At 36.3% G+C, this 23757-nt stretch overlaps 1 protein-coding gene across 1 annotated transcript in view; it reads right to left on the bottom strand.

Moving 5' to 3' along the window:
• UBE2Q2 (ubiquitin conjugating enzyme E2 Q2) overlaps positions 1-23757 on the bottom strand; it is a 71170-nt gene that overhangs the window by 34308 nt on the left and 13105 nt on the right. The window contains exons 3-8 of the mRNA XM_060005549.1: positions 20580-20684; positions 13295-13351; positions 10321-10461; positions 7265-7349; positions 5858-5918; positions 5014-5104 (exon numbers count right to left, since the gene is read on the bottom strand). Coding sequence (XP_059861532.1) covers positions 5014-5104; positions 5858-5918; positions 7265-7349; positions 10321-10461; positions 13295-13351; positions 20580-20684 — 540 coding nt within the window. The remainder of the gene's footprint in view (positions 1-5013; positions 5105-5857; positions 5919-7264; positions 7350-10320; positions 10462-13294; positions 13352-20579; positions 20685-23757) is intronic.

Here is a 23757-nt window from a genome sequence, read left to right as displayed (position 1 = left end):
GATATTCTTCACGCAAGAGAAAGAAGATCCTAGATGGAAACCTGGAGAATAAAGACCATGAAAAGAGCTAATATGTACAAAGATCCAAATGAATACTGATGAATTATGTAACAATAATGTATAAGGTTTTAGATAAATATAGAACTAAATGCATGACAACAACAGCACGTATTTGGCAGGGTGTACATGTTCTAAGGTCTTTGCCTTGACAAGGAAAAGGAAAAACACAAATTAACAAATTTATATTATACTTTGACAAGCTAAGGATATGTATTATAATTGTAAGGTAGTAAATCAGAGTAAAGGATGATAAGCACCAAGCTAACAGAGGTGGGAAACTGGAGTAATAAAAAAAAAAAAAAAAAAAAAAATCCAAAAGAATGTGGCGGAAAAAAGCATGGAGCAAGGACAAGTAAATGAGACAGATTTAAACCCGAATAGCAATACCAACATTAAATGCAAATAGATAATTGCTCCAATTAATCTGACAACGATCATCAGACCTGATAAAAATATATAATGGCAAGATGAGAGAACAGAACCTCAGCTAACTCTCTGGCTGCACAATTCTCTGTTTCAAATTTTCAGTCCTGGAAACTGAGGTTTCCAAAAGAATAAAACTTTTTCTCTCAATGAACTGAAGTAAAGATGGTAGCTGAAGTGGCCAAGAGTGTTAGAGGTCAGTCTCTAGTGGCCAGGAGGCCAAGAAGGCTATGCCTCACTTTCCTACAACAGAGGAGCAGAGTAAACAGCATACTGCCTCCATGAAGATATGTCAGGAAGTCTAAGAGAAATTACTTCTGATTTCTGTGTTCAAATAAATGAGAAGAAACTAACACCTCTTATAAAATCAATTTGCAAGTAAAAGAGCTAAGCAAACATTTGTTTCATCCAGTTATTTCTAAGGAACACAAAACTACAGTTTTAACTGGAAAAATAACCAGGATAATTCCAGTACCTTACTACCCATCCTCAAGTAAGATTCTGAGGAACATGTAAACTATGTAAATTCAATCCTAATAGGAGAGGGAGATAAAAAAGTACACTTCTGACGGCTAAAACAGATAATCTTAGCTATCTACTGCAAGGCAGAAAAAGAAGAAATCTACCCACACAAGAAACTAGCTTAATGACAGTTATTACAATCTACTTCCAAATAAGTAGCTTACCTTTTATCTACAACTTAACAGATAAAGAAAGGCATAGATGCAAAGCTTGGTAAAGTACAACTTCATTTAATTTTCTATATTTCAGATCTTTAAATATGTGATCCCAAATGAGTGACTACCACACCTTGTTTTTATATATATAAATTTATTTATTTTTGGCTACATTGGGTCTTCATTGCTGCATGCGGGCTTTCCCTAGTTGCAGCGAGCGGGGGGGCTACTCTTGGTTGCAGTGCGCGGGCTTCTCATTGCATTGGCTTCTCTTGTTGCGTAGCACGGGCTCTAGGCACGCGGGCTTCAGTCGTTGTGGCTCACGGGCTCTAGAGCACAGGCTCGGTAGTTATGGCACACAGGCTTTGTTGCTCCACGGCATGTGGGATCTTCCCAGACCAGGGCTCGAACCCGTGTCCCCTGCATTGGCAGGCGGATTCTTAACCACTGTGCCACCAGGGAAGCCCCAAAACCTCTTTTAATTGATTATGTGACAGTGAGAACTCCCTTCATTTTAAGTAATCCTTCAGATTAACTATTCTACATCAAAACACAAGGATTCTATTCCATAAACTCTGTACCTTGGAACTCAGTAATCAAGATTTTACAGAAATAAAAAGGCATGGGGTTGTAGGGGGGTTGTTTACAGGCATTGGTGGGTGGGGTGGAGGAAGGTTTCTGTTTAAATAGATATGCAAGAGGGAATTCCCTGGTGGTCCAGTGGTTAGGACTCTACGCTTTCACTGCCAAGGGTCCGGGTTCAGTCCCTGGTTAGGGAACTAAGATCCTGCAAGGAACTAAGATCCCACAAGCCGTGCAGTGTGGCCAAAAAAAAAAAAAAAAAAGATATGCGAGCTATTGTGGTATACTAACTCAGAAACTAAGAACCTCAGGTTTTACAAGGATGTCATAAAGTTATCCAATTTCCAAATCAACATCTTGGGCTTCCAAGCTATTCTCAGCCATGAGGCACATTCTATTTTTAAAAGACTAGAGCCATCATCAGATGGCTCTAAATAGTTATACATCACCTCCTTATACTGAATTGAAAATTGTCTCTTTACAGTTTGACTTACTAATTCTATTGTCATGGCTTGTGTTCATCAAAAACTAATCAAACTAATATTTATACACATACAGCCCTTCAAATAGTTGAAGACAAGGTATCAGGAACCCCCATGTTCTCCTCTCCAAATCTATAATTTCACCTGCTATCTTAGGACATGGTATGGAATCTTTCTAATCCTTGCTACTATTCTCTAAATAAACCCAGATTTGTCTAAATAAACCCTTCTTAAAGTACAACCTCAAAATTCAACTCAGTAGATCAGATGTGGCCTGAAAAGCCAGACCACCACTTCCTTACCAAGTTGCTGACAAATCTAACAGGTCCCATTCCCTCCTACCCCTTCCCCTTCCCCATCCTTGTGTCATGTTACATCTCAAGTTCCATTTTCTTACTCTTTATGACCCTCAAGTTGTCACCATGGCCATCCAAGGCCCTAAATACTGTTCATGCTCCTTCTGTGACTCCTTCTTTCTGAGTCATACTTGCTAATCCTCCAAAGTCTATGAATCCCGATACTAGTAACTTGGCAATTGAGTTTAAGATCCTCTTAGTAAGGTCAGTTAGCTCAAGGCAATCACATTCTTCCCAGGCCTCTCAAGAAATACTTCAACCCTAGCAAAGGCCCTTCTTTCTGATATCAGGAACCATGGTTCAGAAACAAATCCAACAGAATTTCAGCCATTTACCTCCCAGATCATCCCCTCCCTGAAGTTCTACCTAAAGCAGGAAAATATAATGAAAACGCTATCTGCAGTCACAAGACCTTCAGTTTCCTGGTCAAGATTTCAGATTCCCTTAAAAGATATCTCTGAAAGACGAAGTAAGAGGGGAGGGGCCCACATCAGTCTTCAAAGATATTGATAAGGTTCTATTTCTTAAGCTTGGTGTTGGGCCTATGGGAATATGATTTAATATGATTGCTTAGATTTCAGGTTAAAAATATTTTGCATGTATTTTTTAAAAAGATACATTCTTAGAGTTTTTCGTCACCATATGCATCAGTAAAAATACAGTCACTAGCAATTTCAGTAAATATATACCAGATTCACTCTCTAGGAAGACAACCCAGTTGATAGCCACAATAATTTCTACAATAACAAAGCTGTGGGAAAACAATGACATTTGACATTTGGGCTATTTGAAGAAAGTTCAATCATAAATGAGGATATAAGCCCAAACAAGAATATACACACACAAAAGCTAAGTAAGCAGCTTTCAGAAAATTACCCTTTTTGCAAGTATAAAAGTATCCTTTCATGTCTTTTGTTTTCTTCCTTCAAAACATCTCATATCCATCTATTCTCACCTATTCCTACCACTACCAACCTTCATTGCTCTTTGCTCAGATTAAAATCAAAGTCCCCAACTAGTCTCCCAGAAATCTACTCTATCCTATCTACTCTGATGCTGAAGGCATACTAATTCTTCTTTAAAAATAAAATAAAAAGCCTAACAGATCAATCATGCCCCTGCCTAAAAACCTCTGTTGGCTTTTTACTGCATTAAGGTAAGCTCCCAGACTCTTCATCATGATCTCCAAAGCCCTACAGTTTCCCTCACAGATTTCTCCCCAGAAAGACTACAGGCTCTTGAAGAACAGGGATTATTTAGATGCCCCATGTCCTCAAGCCTTCTATAGCACCTAGTGCATTGAAGTCCACCTAACTGAAATGGGGGGGAAAAAAAAAAGTTTACCTGCAAGACAACTGTTACACAATTTTTTCTCAATTTCAAAGAACAGGTCAAAAAGAAGCTCCAAATAATTAAAATATAACCCCTTAGAAACACTTCCTACTTTTTTTAAACAAAGATTTAAAACCACTACATTTTACCTAGATTCCATTGCTTTAACCTTTATTTTTTAGCATCTTTTAAAAACAAATATAACACATAAATTTAGAAAAGTGCATAAAATATAAAGGTACACCATTACAAACTAGCATGAAATAGTATCCATGCAACTACCACCCTGGTCAAGAAACAGACTACAGTCAATAAACAAGAAGCCCCCCTGTGTCCCTTTCAGCTCACAACTCCCTCCCCGCTTAGCTAGATGTACTTGCTATCCTAAACTGTATGGTAATCACATCTTCGTTTCTCCTGATAGTTTTATTGCCCAAGTATGAATCCATAAATATTTCTCATTTTTGTTCCACTAAGAAGCCTTTTTAGAATAATTTTTTCCTAACTCCTCCCCGTCCTGCTCCCCGACAAAACTTTTAATACCACAGACATACTGTGTATCTATTTATGTATTGTGGCCCTTTCAAGGGCTACAGACTATTGTAATATTTAAGACTTTTTCACTCCAAGGACCAATTTTCACCCCATTCGGGGGAATACTGCCTCCGATGAGAAGGCATGCTTAAATAATATAATTCAGTTTTACCTATTTTTGAGCTGTACTAATGAAATTGTACAAAACATGTTTTGGGAATATGGTTTCTTTTGCTCAACACTGTGTTTAAGATTCATCTATCTTGTTGCACATAGCTCTATTCCATTTTATGAATACCACAGTGCTCCATTCTATTGGAACAGACACTTGGGTTATTTTTATTTGAGGCTATTATTAACAATGCTGCTTTGAACATTCTTGTGTTTGTCTCCTGGTGCATCTAAGTACTCATTTCTTGCAGGTTATATATCTAGGAGGAGAATTCCTGGACCACAGGATATGAGTATCTTCTACTTTACCAAGTTATACCAAATGGTTTTCCAAAGCAATTGTACAAATATACGTTGCCATTAGAAGCATATGGAGTCCCCTTACAATTTTCTTACCTTAAAAGAGAAGTTAAGCAAAATATATTCTATGCCTTCTTTTTCTTTTAAGATCTGAAGATCACTGTGCAAAGGACTATCAGGATCAACCCTAAGAATTACAAAACAAAAAACAGTTCAAACAAAAAGTCAGACTTTTTTTCTCACTAAACTCAAAAATGAACCATTCCAAGAGCTAAAACAGAGCCCCTAGGGTAAATTCCAAACAGAGAAGGTCTAAAGCTGCTCTATGGTTCCTGGAAAAACAAATTAACTATAGCCTCCAACGCCTTGGGATTAAATGTCCAAAAAGAGATCACAGTATTCTACACCTACTCTCCTAAGGGCATGCAAAGTTAGCAGTTATTCTAAAGGAAAGGGTCATATGTACATAATCTTCTCAAGAAAGTCTGCTTCTCTCAAACTGTATTATTAGACAAGGGGTTCAAGGAGAGAAATTTACCATGGACAAGACCAGAAAAAGTGAAATCACTAAAAAAATCTAAATTTGTCTACAACTGTTCTATATATTCAGGCCCTACTCAAATTTCTTATTTCAAATATAAACTGGTTGCCACAGTCAATCTCATCAAGTTATTTATACACTTTTGTTTGTATAGTTCCTAATTGTCTCATTAACTCCATGAAACACTTTTTCCCACAGCTGGCTCTTCTTTTTCTCCTCCTTCTTTCTCACTTTACTTATTAAGCCCAAGAAACAACTCATTTTAACAACCTAAGAACTATTTCTACAGAAACAGTAAGTAAAAGCCACAGTAAATAGGTATCAAATTAAGGGGGAAAAAAATCTCCACTGTAATAGTCTACCATTAAAAAGAGTGGATTAGCATAAAAAAGCACTTACTTCTGCAGTTTAACATGCCAGTCATATAAACTGTCATTTATGAGTTCCACTGAATAAATCCCTGTAAAGGTATAGGGCATGTTAGTTACTCTTCATTTGATCTTATAACTATTGCTCTGGTGTAAATATATACACTAAATAGCCAACAAAAGCTACGAATTTTGCCATTAAAACATGGAACAACTAAGCTGCATTATAAATATTTTGGTGCTGGAGCTGAGTATCTTATACCGTTAACAGATGGACAACTAAAGCCATCAATGAAGAGGATTTTGGGGGTTGAAAAACTGTTTACCATTAATTGTAAGAGGAAAAAAAAGCTTATGCAAAATCATATGTACTTAAGACTTTTCTCCTATGCATATATGCAAACAGTTCTATTAAAATGGAATCCCTCTACATACAGTTTTATAATCTTTCTTCAACTTTTTGGGACATCTTTCCATTAGAATATAAAAATTTATTGTCAATCTTTTTAATAACTGTAGTAATTTATTTTATGGATAAGCCATAACTTAATTCCACCATATAGCTGGTTATTAATTTAATTTTTTGCTACTACAAATAATGCAGTAACAAACAAGTGATGACTGAACATTTTAAGGTAAACCAGTATTCAAATATTTAACTTTATTATGTTTCTACACACAAACTTTTAGATTTCTTATAAGAGGAACTGTTAGGACACCAAAACTTCTAACAACCTCAGAAACAAATCTGACTTATCTTGGACTCTATAAAGTAGGGGGGTTTTTTTGCTTGTTTGTTTTTAAGTAAGCTCTAATGATTTAGACTTGATCACTCCGAAAAATTCTTAATGGATCATAATGCTACCTTTTCAAACAAACTAAAGTTTGGCTCTTTCTCTTATTCAATACTGTTAGACTCTCTGCAATAATCTGAGGGAATTTTATTTCAATTAGAGAGATTCCATAATATTTAAGCCTTATTGGGTAAGAAAGAACTCTTAAGTCAAACTATAAATTTTTAAAAGTAATACCATTAACTACAATAAGAGTTGATTATGTTGTTTTCAAAAAAAGGAAAAAAGAACATAAAAATTAACTTGACAACAGTTCTCTGTTCATACAATAAACATATACTCATTTATTTTCCAAAGCATATATTTCTTGTACCTTTCCCAGAAGATAAAAATCATGAGTTAATCCCCATCAGCAAGAAGATAAAAAATTATGTGTCCATAAAAACATTTTTAAAAATCCAAACAAGTGAACTCATCCTATTTTACCCCGTCTTTTGGTAACTTGATTAAATTTGTGTTTCACATTCCTAAAATAAAGTTAATAAACATTTCTGTTTCTGTCCAGTTATACTATAAGAAATGAAGTTACTATCTGAAAATTTAAAAGGGCATAAGGACAACAGCAGAGATCCAGAGGTCCTTACCTGTTTTATAACTCTGTGATCTGTATATGTCCCTGAGCTCTTTCATAAGTCTATCTGAAGCTTGTACAGACCCAGACACTGCACCCTGAAACATAAAATTTGCTGTTTACCAGGATCTACTGATTTAAATAACTAAAGATTTAAGGTATCTGAACCTGAAATAAACGTTTACAATGATATCGTAAAAATGGATCACCACTCAACATTTTAAGAAGACAAAAAAGTTAAGTTCAATTAAATCAATGATCATGAAGTTTCAGTAGGAATATAAATTTGGGGCAGGTCTGATTCATTTACTATTTGTCATCTGAAAAAAAATAAATAAACAGCTAACCTATGTTCAGATCACCATGGCCACTCCAATAGCCTAGAACTAGTAAGGGTCTATTTCAAATTCCATCAATTAAAAAAAAAATTATTAATTTTTTTCTTCTTTACGATTTTATTTGGGGTGGGCAGTTTTAGGTTCACAGCAAAATTGAGAGGAAGGTACAGAGATTCCCCATATAGCTGCCCCCCACAGTGCATAGTCTCCCTCATTATCAGCATCCTTCGGAGGTACATTTCTTACAACTGATCAACCTATTTGGACACATCATTACACCTGAAGTCCATAATTTACCTTAAGGTACCTTTACCTTTTGGTGCTGTACATTCTATGGATTTGGATAATGACAAGTATCCGCCCATGATAATAATATACAAAGTATTTTCATTGCCCTAAAAGTCCTCCATGCTCCGCCTATTCATCCCACCCCCCACCCCGAAACCCCTGGCAACCATGGATCTTTTTACTGTCTCCATAGTTTTGCCTTTTTCAGAATGTCATATAGTTGAAAACACAGTCTGCAGCCTTTTCAGATTGGCTTCTTTCACCTAGTAATATGGATTTAAGGTTCCTCCATGTCTATGTCCTGTCCTTGACAGCTCATTATTTTTTTTTTTTTTTTTTTTTTTTTTTTTAGCAGGGACTAGTATTCCACTGCCTGGATGTACTATAGTTTATTTATCCATTTTCCTACTGCTTCCAAGTTTTGGCAATTATGAACAAAGCTGCTATAAACATCTACGTGCAGGTTTTTGTGTGGACATAACTTTTCAATTCATTTGGGCAAATACCAAGGAGCTCAATTGCTGGATTGTATGGTAAGAGTATGTTTAGTTTTGAAAGAATCTGTCAGACAGTCTTCTAAAGTGGCTGTGCCATTTTGCGTTCCCATCAGCGATTAGAAAAGTTTCCTGTCGCTCCACATCCTCACCAGCATTTGGTGTTTTCAGTGTTCCAGATTTTGGGCATTCTAATAGATGTGTAGTAGCTCCATGCATTTTTGGAAATACTAGAAGACCCTCAATGTGATACATTAACTAAAGCAGGTCCCTTAATCAGACTATAAGAATCTTATACTAACAATCTAGTTTACATATTAAGAAATTGAGAAACAACATGTCCACATATATGCAACTGGTTTCAGTTCTTTTCAGTGTTCCACCTTCTCTGAAGATGAAAATGCACCAGTATCTTATCCTAAGACTGAATATGAATGGAACTATTTATCATAAGACAAAAACATTTAGAATGTCTTCTGAATTAAAAAAACCTGACCTTGTAAAATTTTAAATGTTGCACCTTCAAAAGTTGCACTACACTTTGAGGTGGGGTAGAAAATCAGGTTTACAAAAGAAATCAAATGGGAAGGCATATAAACGTTAAAAGACTTTGCTTAGTTTGTCATGTGATAGTGTTCAATAATTTGTAGTTGTTTTGACTATAACACACAAACTGGAAGCAATCACAAGATACAGAAAGTATCGTAAATATCTTTAACTTAGATACTACAAGCTTTTTTTTTTAAATAATCAAGATAAGGACTTGGCTAAATTTCTTTGCTCTCTAAAGAAAGATTTGCCAATTACATTAATACAGTAAATAGGACTGAAGAAGTGAGAGTAATCTACCTGTTTACAACACTTGTCATCTCCTTGCATAACAATTCATTCCCTGTGTTTGAGAACCTATGCTCAGGACAAAAGAACTGGTTCTCAGATTTTATGGGTTTGATAAATAGCTCTAAAACAAAGGCAGTAAGTAAATAATAAGTATTGAGATGGATAGCTAGACCTTCGTTTGATATTTCCCTACTCTGGGCATTTTATATACATTGTTCTCATTTATTATTTACAGGAATCATCTAAATGGTACATAATGTCCACATTATAGAATTGAGGAAGGGGACCTCCCTGGTGGCGCAGTGGGTAAGACTCCATGCTCCCAGTGCAGGGGGCCCAGGTTTGATCCCCGGTCAGGGAACTAGATCCCACATGCATGCCTCAACTAAGAGTTCCACCTAATAAATAAAGATTAAAAAAGAAATGGAGGGGGGATGTGTAGTCAAGTGGTAGAATTGAGGAAAATGAAGCCACACAGCTGTGTTTGTCACCATGCTGCTTCACATAAAAGATGTTAAGTCAAAAGAAAAAATTACTTTTGGTTCAGTCAGGGCAGGACAAACCAGATGGCAGCTTCATGAAGAAGAAAGAATTTGAATTATACTTTGTACGAGAGACTGAATTTAAATTTGCACATCCCACAGGAGAAGGGTAAGGAGAGAAAACAGGATAAACAAGTTGGAAAGTGAATGATTTCAGATGAACAGGGTAGAAAGTGGCTATCAATAGATGAGAAATGTTGTGGGGGGGGGTGGGAAACTAGGGCAACAAAACATATGGCTGAATCTACAACCAAGGCAGGGATGGAGGGGGGTGGCTTTGATTGGTATCTTATTGAATTGCCCTGTATTTATATTATTCCTATACAGCTGACTCTTGAACAACACAGGTTTGAACTGCGTGGGTCCACTTACATGCAGATTTTTTCAATACATACTACACAATCTGCAGTTAGTTGAATCCTCGGATGTGGAACCGTGGATATGGAAGGCTGGCTGTAAAGCTATACGTGGATTTCGGTGCAAGGTCAGCACCCCAGCATTGTTCAAGGGTCAACCGTAATTACTTAACCACAAAAGTCCAGGTTCTATACATTTACACATACTTACATTTAGATGGTCTTGCCTTTGAGTCTTCCTAATTTTCTCTAATATTGCCAAATTTTCTTTTTCAATTCCTTCATCCTCTGACTTTTTCCCACTAATAGGCTCTTCTTCCTTCATTTCATAATGATCTAAGTCTTCTATATCCTAAAAAAATTTAAAAATTTAGCTTATTCAAGCTCATGTCAAAAGCTAAATTATTCCTGACTCAGAGAACAAAGAGAATACATGTATCCTAAAAAAGCCTTCACATTCCATTCAAAAGGTTCTCTCCTTTTATATACTATACTTTAAAGCTAGAATCTGAGTAAAGCATATTTAATAGTTTTACAAAGCCATAACTACTACCAAATGAGCCATCTTAAATTGCTTTAAATCTCCTATTAAGGGGAACTTTTGCAACAGTTTAGCATGAGGTACCAAGAACCATAACTCGACTTCTAGAAATCTATTAGATTCAGTTTAGAAATTAGTCTAAAATGTGAACACAGATTTAGGCATAAAGATGCCTATTTCAACTTTATAACCACAAAAACAAAATCTTCATGTGCAAAATATCAGAACAGTTAACTTAATTCAATGGAATACTGGAAGACCATTAAAATGCCAACACAGCATAATGGTTTCTTCTGTATCAATAATGAAATGAAAAACACAGAATACAAAAACGAATATATAGAATCTTAGTTATGCCAAAATAAGCACAGAAAAAAAGAATAGGAGGACACATACTGAAATACTAATAATTATCAATAGAGACATTTAATGCTTTTCCTTTTCCAAGTTTTCTGTAGTGAGCACCTATTGATTTTTATAATTAGGAAAAAAGTTAGAAAAAGAATTTGAGTATCGCTAAGCCAACATCTTTAATCACTACCTCATTCTTCTCCCTCCCTTCCCTTAGCATCAGCTCTTACAAACTTAAAAATTCTGCATAGATTTGTATAATAAATCCTAACCTTTTCCTATTACCTTTCTTCTAACTTTACCTCAATCATCAAAATCTCTAAAGAAGTAGTTTATACTTTATCTCCACTTTATCAAGCAGACTAATTCACTGTGATTTCTAGACCAGGTTAATAATTTAGATCACTTTCGTCCAGACTCAATGGTCTTTTTCTTGGACTGCCATCTCTTCAACTCCTATTACATTCCTTTCTTATTCATACCGTGTCTATGACTGCATGCTTCATGGAGCTCCCTCCCCCTGGTTTGCACCTTTCAGCTACAATTTTCCGTCCTACACTTGTTTTCTTCAGAGTTCTCACAAATACCCTTGGCCTGTACCTCCTCCTCCTCCTCCAACTTCAACCTCAGTCATGTTCTAATCCACAAAATTTCTCCACTTATTAATCAACACAGAATTCATCATTATCTTTACAAAACAATATTCACTGTACACTATTCTCTGCTTAAGGCCTTACCAACAATCATACCAAATATAAACATATTTGTCTCTAATTCAAGACTTAGCCATCTGCCTTTTCTAGCCAAACTTGCTTTCCAAGACTCCAATACAGCAATGTCTTTCTCCCAAAAGGACAGCATCCAATGCACCCAAACACACCATGCCCAGGGTTGTTCTGGGCCTTTTTACCACATTATTTTAGTTGCCTAGGATATCTTTTCACCTATCCTAATTTGACATCTCCAAAGTCCATCCCACCTTTCTAGATTTCCCTAAATGCTGCTGTCCTTTCTTCATATTATCTTGTGAGGGGAAAAAAGAAAGGTACATAAACTTTTTGAGTACAATGTCTACTTTATTGTACATTGGACCCATGGTAAAGGTTTAATTTTTCTTTTTTTCTGTTTTATTTATTTTTGGCTGTGTTGGGTCTTTGTTGCTGTGCACGGGCTTTCTCTAGTTGCGGCAAGTGGGGCTAATCTACGTTGAGGTGCACAGGCTTCTCATTGTTGTGGCTTCTCTTGTTGCGAAGCACGGGCTCTAGGTGTGCGGGCTTCAGTAGTTGTGGCACGTGGGCTCAGCAGTTGTGGCTCACGGGCTCTAGAGAGCAGGTTCAGTATGTGTGGCGCACGGGCTTAGTTGCCCTGCGGCATGTGAGACCTTCCCAGACCAGGGCTCGAACCCACGTCCCCCTGCAATGGAGGGCAGATTCCTAACCACTGTACCACCAGGGAAGTCCCAGTTTAATGTTTTCTTGCAGTTTATTCCTAAGTTAAACTGCATGAAAACATTAAAAAAAAAAAATCTATCCCCCCAAAAATCATCCTAACTGGACAATGTTAAGAACTATTTTACTTCCAGACTCACGAAACAAACCAACAACTACTTTAGTTCTAAGGCATTCTAAGAAGTGTATTTTAGATTTAAGGTAATAACCTAAATTAATTCTAAGATCCAAACAGAAAAATGTTTTAAAACCAAGACTGTGGAACTCAAATCCCTTGTATCAGGTCAATGTAGAGACACAGATTCTTCATTGTGAAGTTTGAATTTAAATGCAAAGACTCAGAGCCTGAAAACGTCTAAAATTTTATCAATGGCTGGCAACTAAACTGACTGAAGCTCAGTGTCTTTGGAATTTCCTCTTTGATATTCTTAGATGATTTTTCAACATGAGATAGTTTTCATTACTTCTAGTGAATAGTCACTGAAATGTGGTCAAATTCTCCTTTTATTCAAACACAAAAATTCTGAAACTTCGTAGTTCCTATTCTTAAACCAAATCAGGTTAAGTACTGATTACTATTAAATGTAAATATAATTTTAGTGCTAAATGTTAAGAGCTCTTATTTTCCATGAAATAAAATCCAAGGACATCAGATAAGAAATTTGCTAAAAAGTATACCATGAATTAGAGGTAAAGCCAGACTTTAGAAATTGTATTAAATTACAAATTCAATGTGCTTCTCATTATTCCACATTAACAATGGTTTATAAAGGAGATTAGAAAATTAATAAAATGTTCAAAAGTGAAGATAGTTATGAAATGTTATTCTTATATAAAATACCTACTTCAGCCATCTCTTCCTCTTCCTCCTCTTCTGAAGTCACTTCTTCTGCTGTCCCATTCTGCAAAGAGAAAAGAGTTTGCCAGGACTACACAGAATAAGTAAGCAAACACTGAGTACTTCAGAAGATTTTAGGGACAAAGTATCAATCATCTGTCACTGCAGTTCCACTAAGAGCTTATTAAAGTTGAAACATTTACTTTTAAATTCAGCTTTGATTTGACAAATAGTATTTATCAGCTTTTTAAGAAGAAGCAATTTTGAAAAATTCAACTTAATAGATGCCTTAGAAATTAAGAAAGGCAATTAGTCAAATATAAAGCAAAACAGAAAAAAAAATTAAACATATTCTAATTTAAAGTCAGAAAACATTTTACACATATAGCTACGTGTATAAGGCTAATGGCTTCTTTTGCTTAAAATACCCCAGACGATGGGTTTCTTAAAATATCTACCTTTTTAGCTTTGAAAAGCCTGAATCTTTCCATAAATTCTACTGGCTTACATTTTAAAAGGTCAAATGTGTTACACAGGCATAGACACTGTACAAAACTAAAAGTTACAAAGTGATCACCATTTCACTAAGGAGCTATTTTTCTTTTTTTTTTTTTTAAACAACATGTCATTTACCACAATATTTCTGTATAAGACACAATTTAACACTCATTCACAACGAATCTGACGAGGTTTCAAGAAGGGCCTTCATACCTAGTTTTGTCAGAGTTCATAAAGACAAGCTTCCTGGACCACAGCACAGTTCTCTACGACACAATATATAAAAATTTAGTAGGATTTTTTTCCCCTAGAAATTCTTGCTGTATTTGTTCCAACTACAGCTGGTAAGGATCACACTCATATAGGACGCCAACCTTGCTGGCCTCTTAGTGTGTCAGAACCAGAGAGAAAAGACAATTTTTTAATGTAACTCAATGCAGCAGCAAAATTTCTTAACAGATTTATCTCTCCCTTTTACTCAGGAGTTGTAAAAGTCCACCTGCCAGCACATCCCCATTCACGTGCCACAGGCAGAGCACAGGTGTGCAAAACCAGAAAGGGGAGGCCATAGCACAGAAGACTGACAATTGCTGAGGACACTCATAACAACTGATACGGATCAATGGTATACCTCATCTATAAATGAGTAGATAACCAAGCATCACCAGATATTTGAAGAAAACTAGCAATCTGAAAGAAAGGCACCAAGTTGAACAAGCAGAAAAAGTGACCTGAAGCATTATTAATGAAGGCAATAAAACAGAATTTAAAAATCTAATAATTGGAATCTTTAGCAGTAATTGAGAAGATACTGCATCCACAAAACCTAACAAGATTATTATGTAAAGAACAAGAAAGTTCTGGAAAATCAAAAAGATCTCCCCTCAAAGAAAAAAAAAACTCAGAGGGGCCAGAGAGAACAATGGACCTAAATGAACAAAATATTTATGACTGAAGAAGACAACCAAACTGTGACATTCCCCTAAAATGTGGAGAAAAAGGAGGTGGGAGACGGGGAGAAGGTGATTAAAATAAGAGAAGAGTTAGGGAAATGGAAATAGGAATACAGAGATCCAATATTTATCCAGCATTCATTCAGAAGATGAGGGAAAGGGACAAATGTTGCCAACCTAAAGAAGGACTTCATAATAGCAAGTGGCTCTGAATGCCCCAACGAATGTTGGAAATTAAAACCCCATGCTTCACAGTTAAAGAAAAAAACCATGCCGACTTCCAGAAAGAAAAAATATAAAGAGCTAAGAATCAGACAGGCATCAGCCTTTTCATCTGTAACAACAAATACCAGAAGAAAAAAGTGTAAAGAACTTGGAAGAGACTCAATTATGAACTTAGAATTTGATATCTAGTTCCATCAGGATGGGAGCCATACCTGTGTTTGTTCAGCACTGGATCCTCAACATTTACATAGAGTACATAGAGTGCTTTACACAGAGTCAAATAAATATTTGTTAAATGAATAATAAAAACAGACACAGTATTCAAGGAACACTCTTCATACACATCCCCACAAATCCTTTCTAGAAAAAAAGACATTATTCAGGGATATAGTTCAGAAAGGGGCAACCATGGAATACAAGAAACAGCAATAAGCGGAGACAACAGCAACATCAATGGTTAAGTCTAAGCAATTGCTGCTAATGCAGCTGAAAGGTTACAGGCCATATTCTCTGACCACAGTGAAAAACGAAAAACCCCAAAGCTGTCTAAGAATCTCTAAAAACATTTTTTTCTAAATAATTCTTGAATTTAAGAAGAAATGGACCGTCATGCCCCAGTAATCCACTCTTAAATACATGCCCAGAGACATACTTGCACGGGTGTACTATGTACTACAGACAAGAATGATCATGGTAGCACTGTTCCTAATAGCAAACTGGAATTAACCCAAATGTCAGTAAACAGTCAAATGGATAAGTATGTTATGGTACATTCAAACAATGGAATAAATACAGCAATGTAAAAGAACTACAGCTACACACAATATAAATGAATATACTCACAATGGTGAGCAAAGACAAACATGAAAGACTACATAGTATAACTTAATACGAAGCTCAAAAAACAGGCAACACTAAACCATATTGTTCAGGGTTGCATATATGAGTGATAAGACTAGAGAAAAGTAAGGAGAGGATTAGCATACAAGGGAATGATAATCTGAAAGGAGCCTGCAGAAGATTCTGCAGTGCTAGCAATGTTCTATTTCTTTACCTGGGTGGTGGCTAGGTGGTATAGTTGTCAGGTATTCACCATAACTTTTATACTAAACTTATGTCTATATGCTTTCAATACATATTATTTCGAACTTTTTCTTGTAAAATATAAGAGTGATACGAACAAGAGATGGAATCAAACTACTTAGAAAACACAAACTATTTAGAAAATAAGTATACTAAATTTTAAAACCTGTGCAATAAAGTCAAACAGCACTCGGAAAAAAACAAACACCCTTACATGTTTGATAAAAAAGCACTTTAAATCATATTGATCCAGTAAACTAAAAACGTAAAAGGAGACATTATTAAGACTGGACTGAAAAATAAAAACATTCAATTTAACAAATAAAACTAAGGGCCAGTTCTTTCAATAGACCATTATAATAAAACAGACAAGCTTCTGACAAGGACTCAAGGAAACTTCAGGATTATAACCACAGATGAAGATGATGCAAAAAGTGAATACTCTGCACATCTTTCCAAGAGCTTCAAATGTATAGATGAAGTTACCAATTTTTTAGAACCTAAAATTACTAAAACTGAGAGAAGAAATGGAAAATCTAAATAGACTAATACACAGAAGAAAAAAATGGATCAGGTTCAGATCTTTGTTTAAATCAGGCTTTCTCAACCTTGGAACTATTGATATTTGGGGCCAAATAATTCTTTGTTGTGGGGAACTGTCCTGACATTGCAGGATGTTTAGTAACATCCTGTCTACCCACAAAAAGCCAACGGCACACTCCTCCAACCCGGCCAGCTGTGACAATCCAAAATATAGCCAGATACTTCCAAATGTCCCATGGGAGGCAAAACTGCCCCCAGTTGAAAATTACAACTGTCCTAGATCTTAGGAAAAAAACAAAGGCTTGGGGCTTCCCTGGTGGCACAGTGGTTGAGAGTCCACCTGCCGATGCAGGCGACACGGGTTCGTGCCCCGGTCCGGGAGGATCCCACATGCCGCGGAGAGGCTGGGCCCGTGAGCCATGGCCGCTGGGCCTGTGCGTCCAGAGCCTGTGTGTCAGGAGCCTGTGCTCCGCAACGGGAGAGGCCACAACAGCGAGAGGCCCGCGTTCCGCAAAAAAACCAAAAACAAACAAACAAAAAAACAGAAAGCTTCCCAAGTCATGAGACTGCTTATACCCTGATACCAAAATGAAGCAAGAAGAGCTTAAAGGGAAACAGACTATATTACAATCTCACTTAAAGTATAAAAATCCAAAAATAAAGTATCACATCTATTGTGTTCCACCCCCAACTACCAACCTATGTAGGCGCCGAACGTTTATTATGGGAATGCAAGGATGACTCAAAATTAGGAAATTTCTTCATGTAATTCACAAGTTATATCTTGTGAATGGAATTAAATGCAGTCGTGAAAAACAAGGTAGATCTATATGTACTGTGTCCACGATATATTAAGTTAAAAACCTAAGTTGCAAATATTCTAAAGAAGCAGATTGAACATAAAATATATTCTTCTCCCATCTCTTTCCTGAGGCTCCACTAGAATTACAATGAAGACATACGATGAAGAATAAACACTGTACAAACACATAATGGTAACAAAAAATAAAAGGGGGCTACCAGCAGAAAAAAGAATTCACTCATGCTAGGAGATGACAGTGAATGGAAGAATGGTAATTAATGGAGCAAACAAGTAAAGCCATAGGGTAGGGGATAATCAGGTGGCTAATTTGTCCCACATCACCCTGGAGAGGCTCTAGACTCAGACACCAGGTACATTTCGACAGCAGGAGTGATGGATAGGATTGAAAATGTAGATTAACTGAAAGCCTATATACAGAACAAACTGTCCAGCCACCAAAACACACTGCTCTCCTTAAGCAAAACTCAGGCATACATATCTACCTCAAGCAAGAGATTATAAGGTTTCATGTCCAGAGAAACCAAATAGTTCCAGCCATCATTTATGATTATGCCAGGAAATAGGGGGTGGGGGATAGGGGGTTGAAGTCAGCTTAAATTCCTCCTAAAAGCGATCAGTTAACAAGTCTTGGCAACAAAGAACTCCCAATCAGCCTTTCAGTACACCTCTCTCAAATATGAATGAAGAAGAGGAAGGAAAAAACATGAATAAGCAACAAAGAATAAATAGATATATGAGGAAAGTCTTCAGAAAGAAAAAAAAGACCAAGATAAACTAAAAAAAAAATTATTAAAGACTTATTAAACTTATTAAAGAAAAATAGAGATGCTTGAGGGAGAGTATCAAAGTAACTCCTTAAAGACACTCACGAATATATTACATTGATAAAAACAAAAACAGAATGCTATCAATAAGGAATAATCAGAGAACAAGAACTTATGGTTCATCTTTGGAGAGGACCCACAATGAACGACACCTCCCAGCATTCATCCCTTATATGGACCCCTCCCACCACATGGGCTGACCCTGGACTTGCTTTAACCAATAAACATGGTAGAAATGACACTGGGCCAGTTCCAGATCTAAACCTTATGAAACCCTGGCAGCTTCCACTTTTGTGCTCTTAGAAGCCAAAAATAAAAATTCTGACTACCTTCCTAAATAAAGAGAAGCCACGTAAAGAGACCCTGGAATGAGGAGATGTCATGTGGACAGAAGGGCCATGTGAGGAACAGCAAGGCACCAGACATGTGAATGAAGAAGGCATGCTGGACATTTCAGTGCAGTCATGTGTCCAAATAACTACCAGTCCCAGCCACTATCTGACTGCACAGTGAAGTCAGCAGAAAAACTGTCCAGCTAAGCCTAACCAACTGACACAGTCGTGCGAGATAGAACTGTTGTTTTAAGCCATTAAGTTCTAGTGTAACTGGTTAAGCAGCAATAAATAACCAAAATAAAACTTAAAGTTATGACTGTTCAAATAAAATTTCCAGAAGTTGAAAGATAAGAAAAACGTTCCAGAATTTGAAATTAAGACAAAGAGACAGAATACAGTGATAATAAGAGATACAAAGACTCAAATGAGGAGGTCTAAAATCCTATTAGTAGGCATTCCAAAATGAACAAATAAAGAATGGAAAGGAGAAAGTTACCACAGAAAAAAATACAAGAACATTTACCCAAGAAGAAAGATTCAAGAATCCAAATTTGAGAAGGTCCATCCATACTGAGTACCCAACAAAAATGGAAAAAACAAACAAACAAACAAAAAACTCAGTACACCACTGTGATATTTCAGAACAGCAGGGAAAGGACAAAGTCCTAAAAGCTTCCCGAAGTCGCACAGAGATGACTAAGACTCAGAATGGCATCAGGCTTCAATACCATTGACTAGAAGACAACAGCAGTTACCATTTATTCTCAGGGAAAATTATTCTCAACTTAGAATTATATATTCAACCACACTATCAGTCAAGTGAAGGCAGTTACCATTTATTGGGCATTTACTATACATCAGGAACTGCTCTAAATGATTTACATGCACCAACTCATTTAATCTTTATAGCTCTCCCCAAATATAGGTATTACTACCATTTCCCCATTTTGCAAATGGGAAACTGATGTACATATTGCTAGGTAATTAGCCCAAGCTAATTAGGTAATTAAACCAAGATTCAAACCCATGGTGGTCTGGCTATACATATATATATATATATATATATATATATTTTTTTTTTTTTTAAGAAGTTGGAACTCAGAAAATGTACTACCCCTTGACGTTTTTCTAAGATTTTACTTGCATAAAATCATTTTCCTCAGGCAAAATGAGAAAAGGTAAGCCAAGAAAGAAGACATGAAATCTGGAAACAATGGATCTACTACTCCAGCAGAGGAGACAAGAAAAATTTCAATATGACAGCTTAATAGCCAGCCCAGAAAAGAACCTGCCAAGACTGGTGCAGAAGAGCCAAAGGCTCCAGAAGAGAGGGAGATCTCATAGAAAAGAGACAGAACATAACTTTTTTAACTACGAATTATTATTATAAGGAAGACATTGCAAAACAAAAAACTGTACAGATGAAATATAAAACTCTACAAAGTCCTAATGATAAGTGGTGATTATTCATATTACTAAATATAATGATGTTTTAGGAAGGGGAGGTGGGTGGGTAAGTGGGTGGTATAAAAGCTAAATCTTTGTTATTGTACAAATCAATAAATTATGCCTAAATAGGTAAATCCAGAAATCCAGAGAGGTTAGAAGTGGTGGTGAGCTAGTGGGTACTTCTGCTGCCTGGAGGAGATAACATTTGAGTTAGGACTTAAGAAGCACAAATGGGTATAGAGAGATGGCATTCCAGGTGAAGGTAAGTGAATAAACAAAAGCAAACAACTGCAGAAGCAAGGAACAGTTATGGAAACCAGGAACATTAACAAAAAGGTGGTGGTAGGGAGGGGGCAACTGTTTGCCTGTCATAGTAAACAAGAGCAGCTCCCAAGAATGAAAAGGTTATTTTTAGTACCTAAAACAAACAAAACAATTCAACAGGAAAACAAAAACTAAGTTCTAAATAAGTTGTATAATAATGAGAAATCATCCTAGTTTTACTTGTGCTTGAGACAATTTATTTTAGCTCTTGAACACTAGAGAATTTTTACTTTACCTGACCCGTGGGTAGTGGTTGATCTAGCATCTCAACATCCAGGTGCTTAGGAAGGTTATATAATCTGCAGAGTTCACATATCAACCACTTCAACTGCTGACGAAGCTACAAAACACATTTCAGTAAATAAGCATTATGTTAAAGAGCCCTTAGAGACATGAATAACACTATAACTACTGTAACTAATCCAGTAGGAAATGAGAAAAGTTTATTACTGCTCAATTACAGCCTACAGATAAAATAACAGTCTTTAAAAAATATTTTAGGGGCTGCTAGTGTAAGAAAGTTACTATGGCTTTAGTGCAATCCCGACAACTGATACCTAGCAGAATGACATCAACAAAATGGCAGAGGAAGGGGAGCTCCAGACATTGTCTAATTTTCAGTTGTTAACTTCTTTTCTTAGTAACTTACAAGAGTACATTAATACATTAATGAGGCTACAAAACACAGAGGCAGTGTTGCTGCACACGGTTTATAAAATTATATATTTCACAGTCATTCATTTGAAAGTAGAGGCAAATGTGGTCTAGCAAACAGAGCCTTGGAATCCAGGTGACCTTGGATACAGTATCTAACGCCCTGAGTTTTGAGTCTCCCCATCTATAAAACAAGGAAATTAAAACCTTCTCATAAGGGTAAAAATTAAATGAACTCTTCTGTGAAAACACTTGACATTTAGTAGGCTCTTAAGTGTTTGTCTAAACAAACAAACAAACAAAAACCTTACTAGGAAAACTGCAAAGAATAACTCGTTTCCATTTTTAAATCCAGATTTTTAAGCATATTACTTTAAGTAAGCAAGGTAAATTATGTGCACAAACATGTTTTTCATTGTTTAAAAAATTGTTTTCAATGTATAAGTTTAGAATTATGATTTAAGAAGAATGGTCACTATCAGTAACCATGATTGGCAGCAAGTAAGGTAACTTACTTCACTTGGTCAGGAACAGTTTCCTGGATGTCTCTAACCAAGAAAAGAGATGAAGAGAAAGGAGCAGGTTTATGAAGGACTGAGGAAAACAGACACAGAATTAGAATGGGTTAAACAAAGCAAAGAACAAGCCTTTCCAAAGTGGACAATGGAGCAAGTAAAAATGAAGAAAGTTGAGCAGTAAATTAGTATAAAAAAATATCCTCAAGCTTAAAAAGCAGCAAAGCCCCACCGTGGATTTGTTATCCATCCAATAAGCTCTGTTTTGTGCTCAGTACATAACAAAGACGAGGCAGGGTGAGCTGGACACAGACCCGACACTCCAACCCCTGGTACAGGAAGAGCTACGGTAGCACTGTGGGAAAGACAGCAGCGTGGTGGAGATGCACCAAGCAGTAAGAAACAGGGCAGCACAGCTTCCAGGAATTTCAACTTCACGCTCCACCCAAAAAAGTGTTTGAGGGATCGAAGGAAGTAACTAAGATCATGGGGAAGAATTTAAGAAATACTTATAGAAGGGAGATGGACAGGTCTTAGAAATTTACTAGATAGTCTGGAGTTGAGGGGGTGGGAGTCAGGAAACACTGGTATAAAAAAGAACTCTAAGATAGTTCCCAGCTTCAGACATGGGTAACAAGTTTCATTATTTCATTTTGCCCCATTCACAATCACAGAGAGAATTTTTGAGGGGAAACATGATGCGGGAGGTGGAGTACTAAGAGGTAGATGAGTTTAAATTTAGATGTAATCATTTTGAACAGCCACAGCACATCTGAGTAAGATTCCCTGGATCTGTGTGATATATAGACAGATAATGGGTTTCAAACTCAGGAGATAAATTTTATCTAGAGATACAGATTTAGGAATCACTGGAATATAGGCCATGATTTAAGTACTGGGAGTAGAAGAGATTACTCAGAGAACGCGCAGAATGAGAAGAAAGAGGCAGACCAAGGAATAAGAGCTCAGAGGAGGCCAAGGCAAGGCAATAATAAGAGATAAAAACAGGAGACAGTGATCTGATGGAAATCCTCATCAGATTATCAGTTCCCAGAGGACAGGGATATGACTTGTCTTTTATACCCACCACTTACCACAAAGCCTGGCATAGAAGCCAATTTTTTAAAAAATACTTTTCTGCGTTCTACTAATAGTTTCCTGTATCCACCCAGGTGGAAAAAAAGGTATGTATAATCCAGCATAGATTTATTTTTATTTATTTATTTATTTTTACTTTGTATACTAAAGGAGCCAGATTATAGACAATATGCTATGCCCTGCTTTTTCACCTTAGTATATCTTGGAACATTGTATGTGCTCTTGTGGAAAGACTGGCTGCATTCTTCTTAACTTCAACATGATATTCTATCATAAAACTATACAGTAATTTTTATTTAACCAGCTCTTTATTGGTGGACAATAAGGAATATGTGTTTGTTGAATGGAGAAATGTTTCAATAAGGAAAGAATCAACAGTATCAAAATGCTGCAGAAACTTTAGGACTAAAAAAGAAGTCCTGGATTTGGCAACTAGAAGTAAAAATTTTAGTACAACAAAGATGGCAGAATCCAGATTATAATGAATTAAAGGTGAGGAAATAGAGCTTATTCTTATTCAAGACTAGGTAATAAAATAACTGGCAGAGAGTATAAGAAAGAGTGAAGCGTGAGTTTTGGCTTTTTTCTTTTATGTAAATATTTATTTATGAAATTGGATCCCACTTTATATCCTATGTCAATTTACTTTATGAGCATTTTTTTGATGGATACTTTACACATCAAAAAATAACCCCACTCATTTCTACTATTACAAAACTTACACCTTTAGATCTTTAGAGGCAACCTCCTAAGCAGTAAGGGAGCTAAGTCTATCCCTCTTTACCTGTCCTGTTGCCCCCTCCCCTGCTGGAGATGTGAACATATGTCTGTCTAGCTTTTACTTTTTTCCTCTAACTTTCATGGCTCTCTTATTACTCTTATAATACTCTATAAACCAATGTTCTTCTGTTCTTAATTTTAAGAATAGATGTGCTTAAACCACCTCTAACTTATGGTGACAAAAATCTGAGGTAAGTCTCTAAATTCCCCAAATCATTAGTTCTCCCATTTATTATTAATAGAACAATCTATCCTTTCCTTATTGAGTATTTTGGTTCGATTTAACTCATTCTAAATTCTCAATTGCATGACTCTGTTTCTAAACTTCTAACTGCCTTTACTTGTCCAGTTCGGTGCCAGTACTCA

The sequence above is a fragment of the Delphinus delphis genome, chromosome 2 (genome assembly GCF_949987515.2).
Source record: "Delphinus delphis chromosome 2, mDelDel1.2, whole genome shotgun sequence".
Lineage (NCBI taxonomy): Eukaryota > Metazoa > Chordata > Mammalia > Artiodactyla > Delphinidae > Delphinus > Delphinus delphis.
The sequence above is the reverse complement of the archived record's forward strand: the minus strand, read 5'-3'. Positions and strand labels throughout refer to the sequence as shown.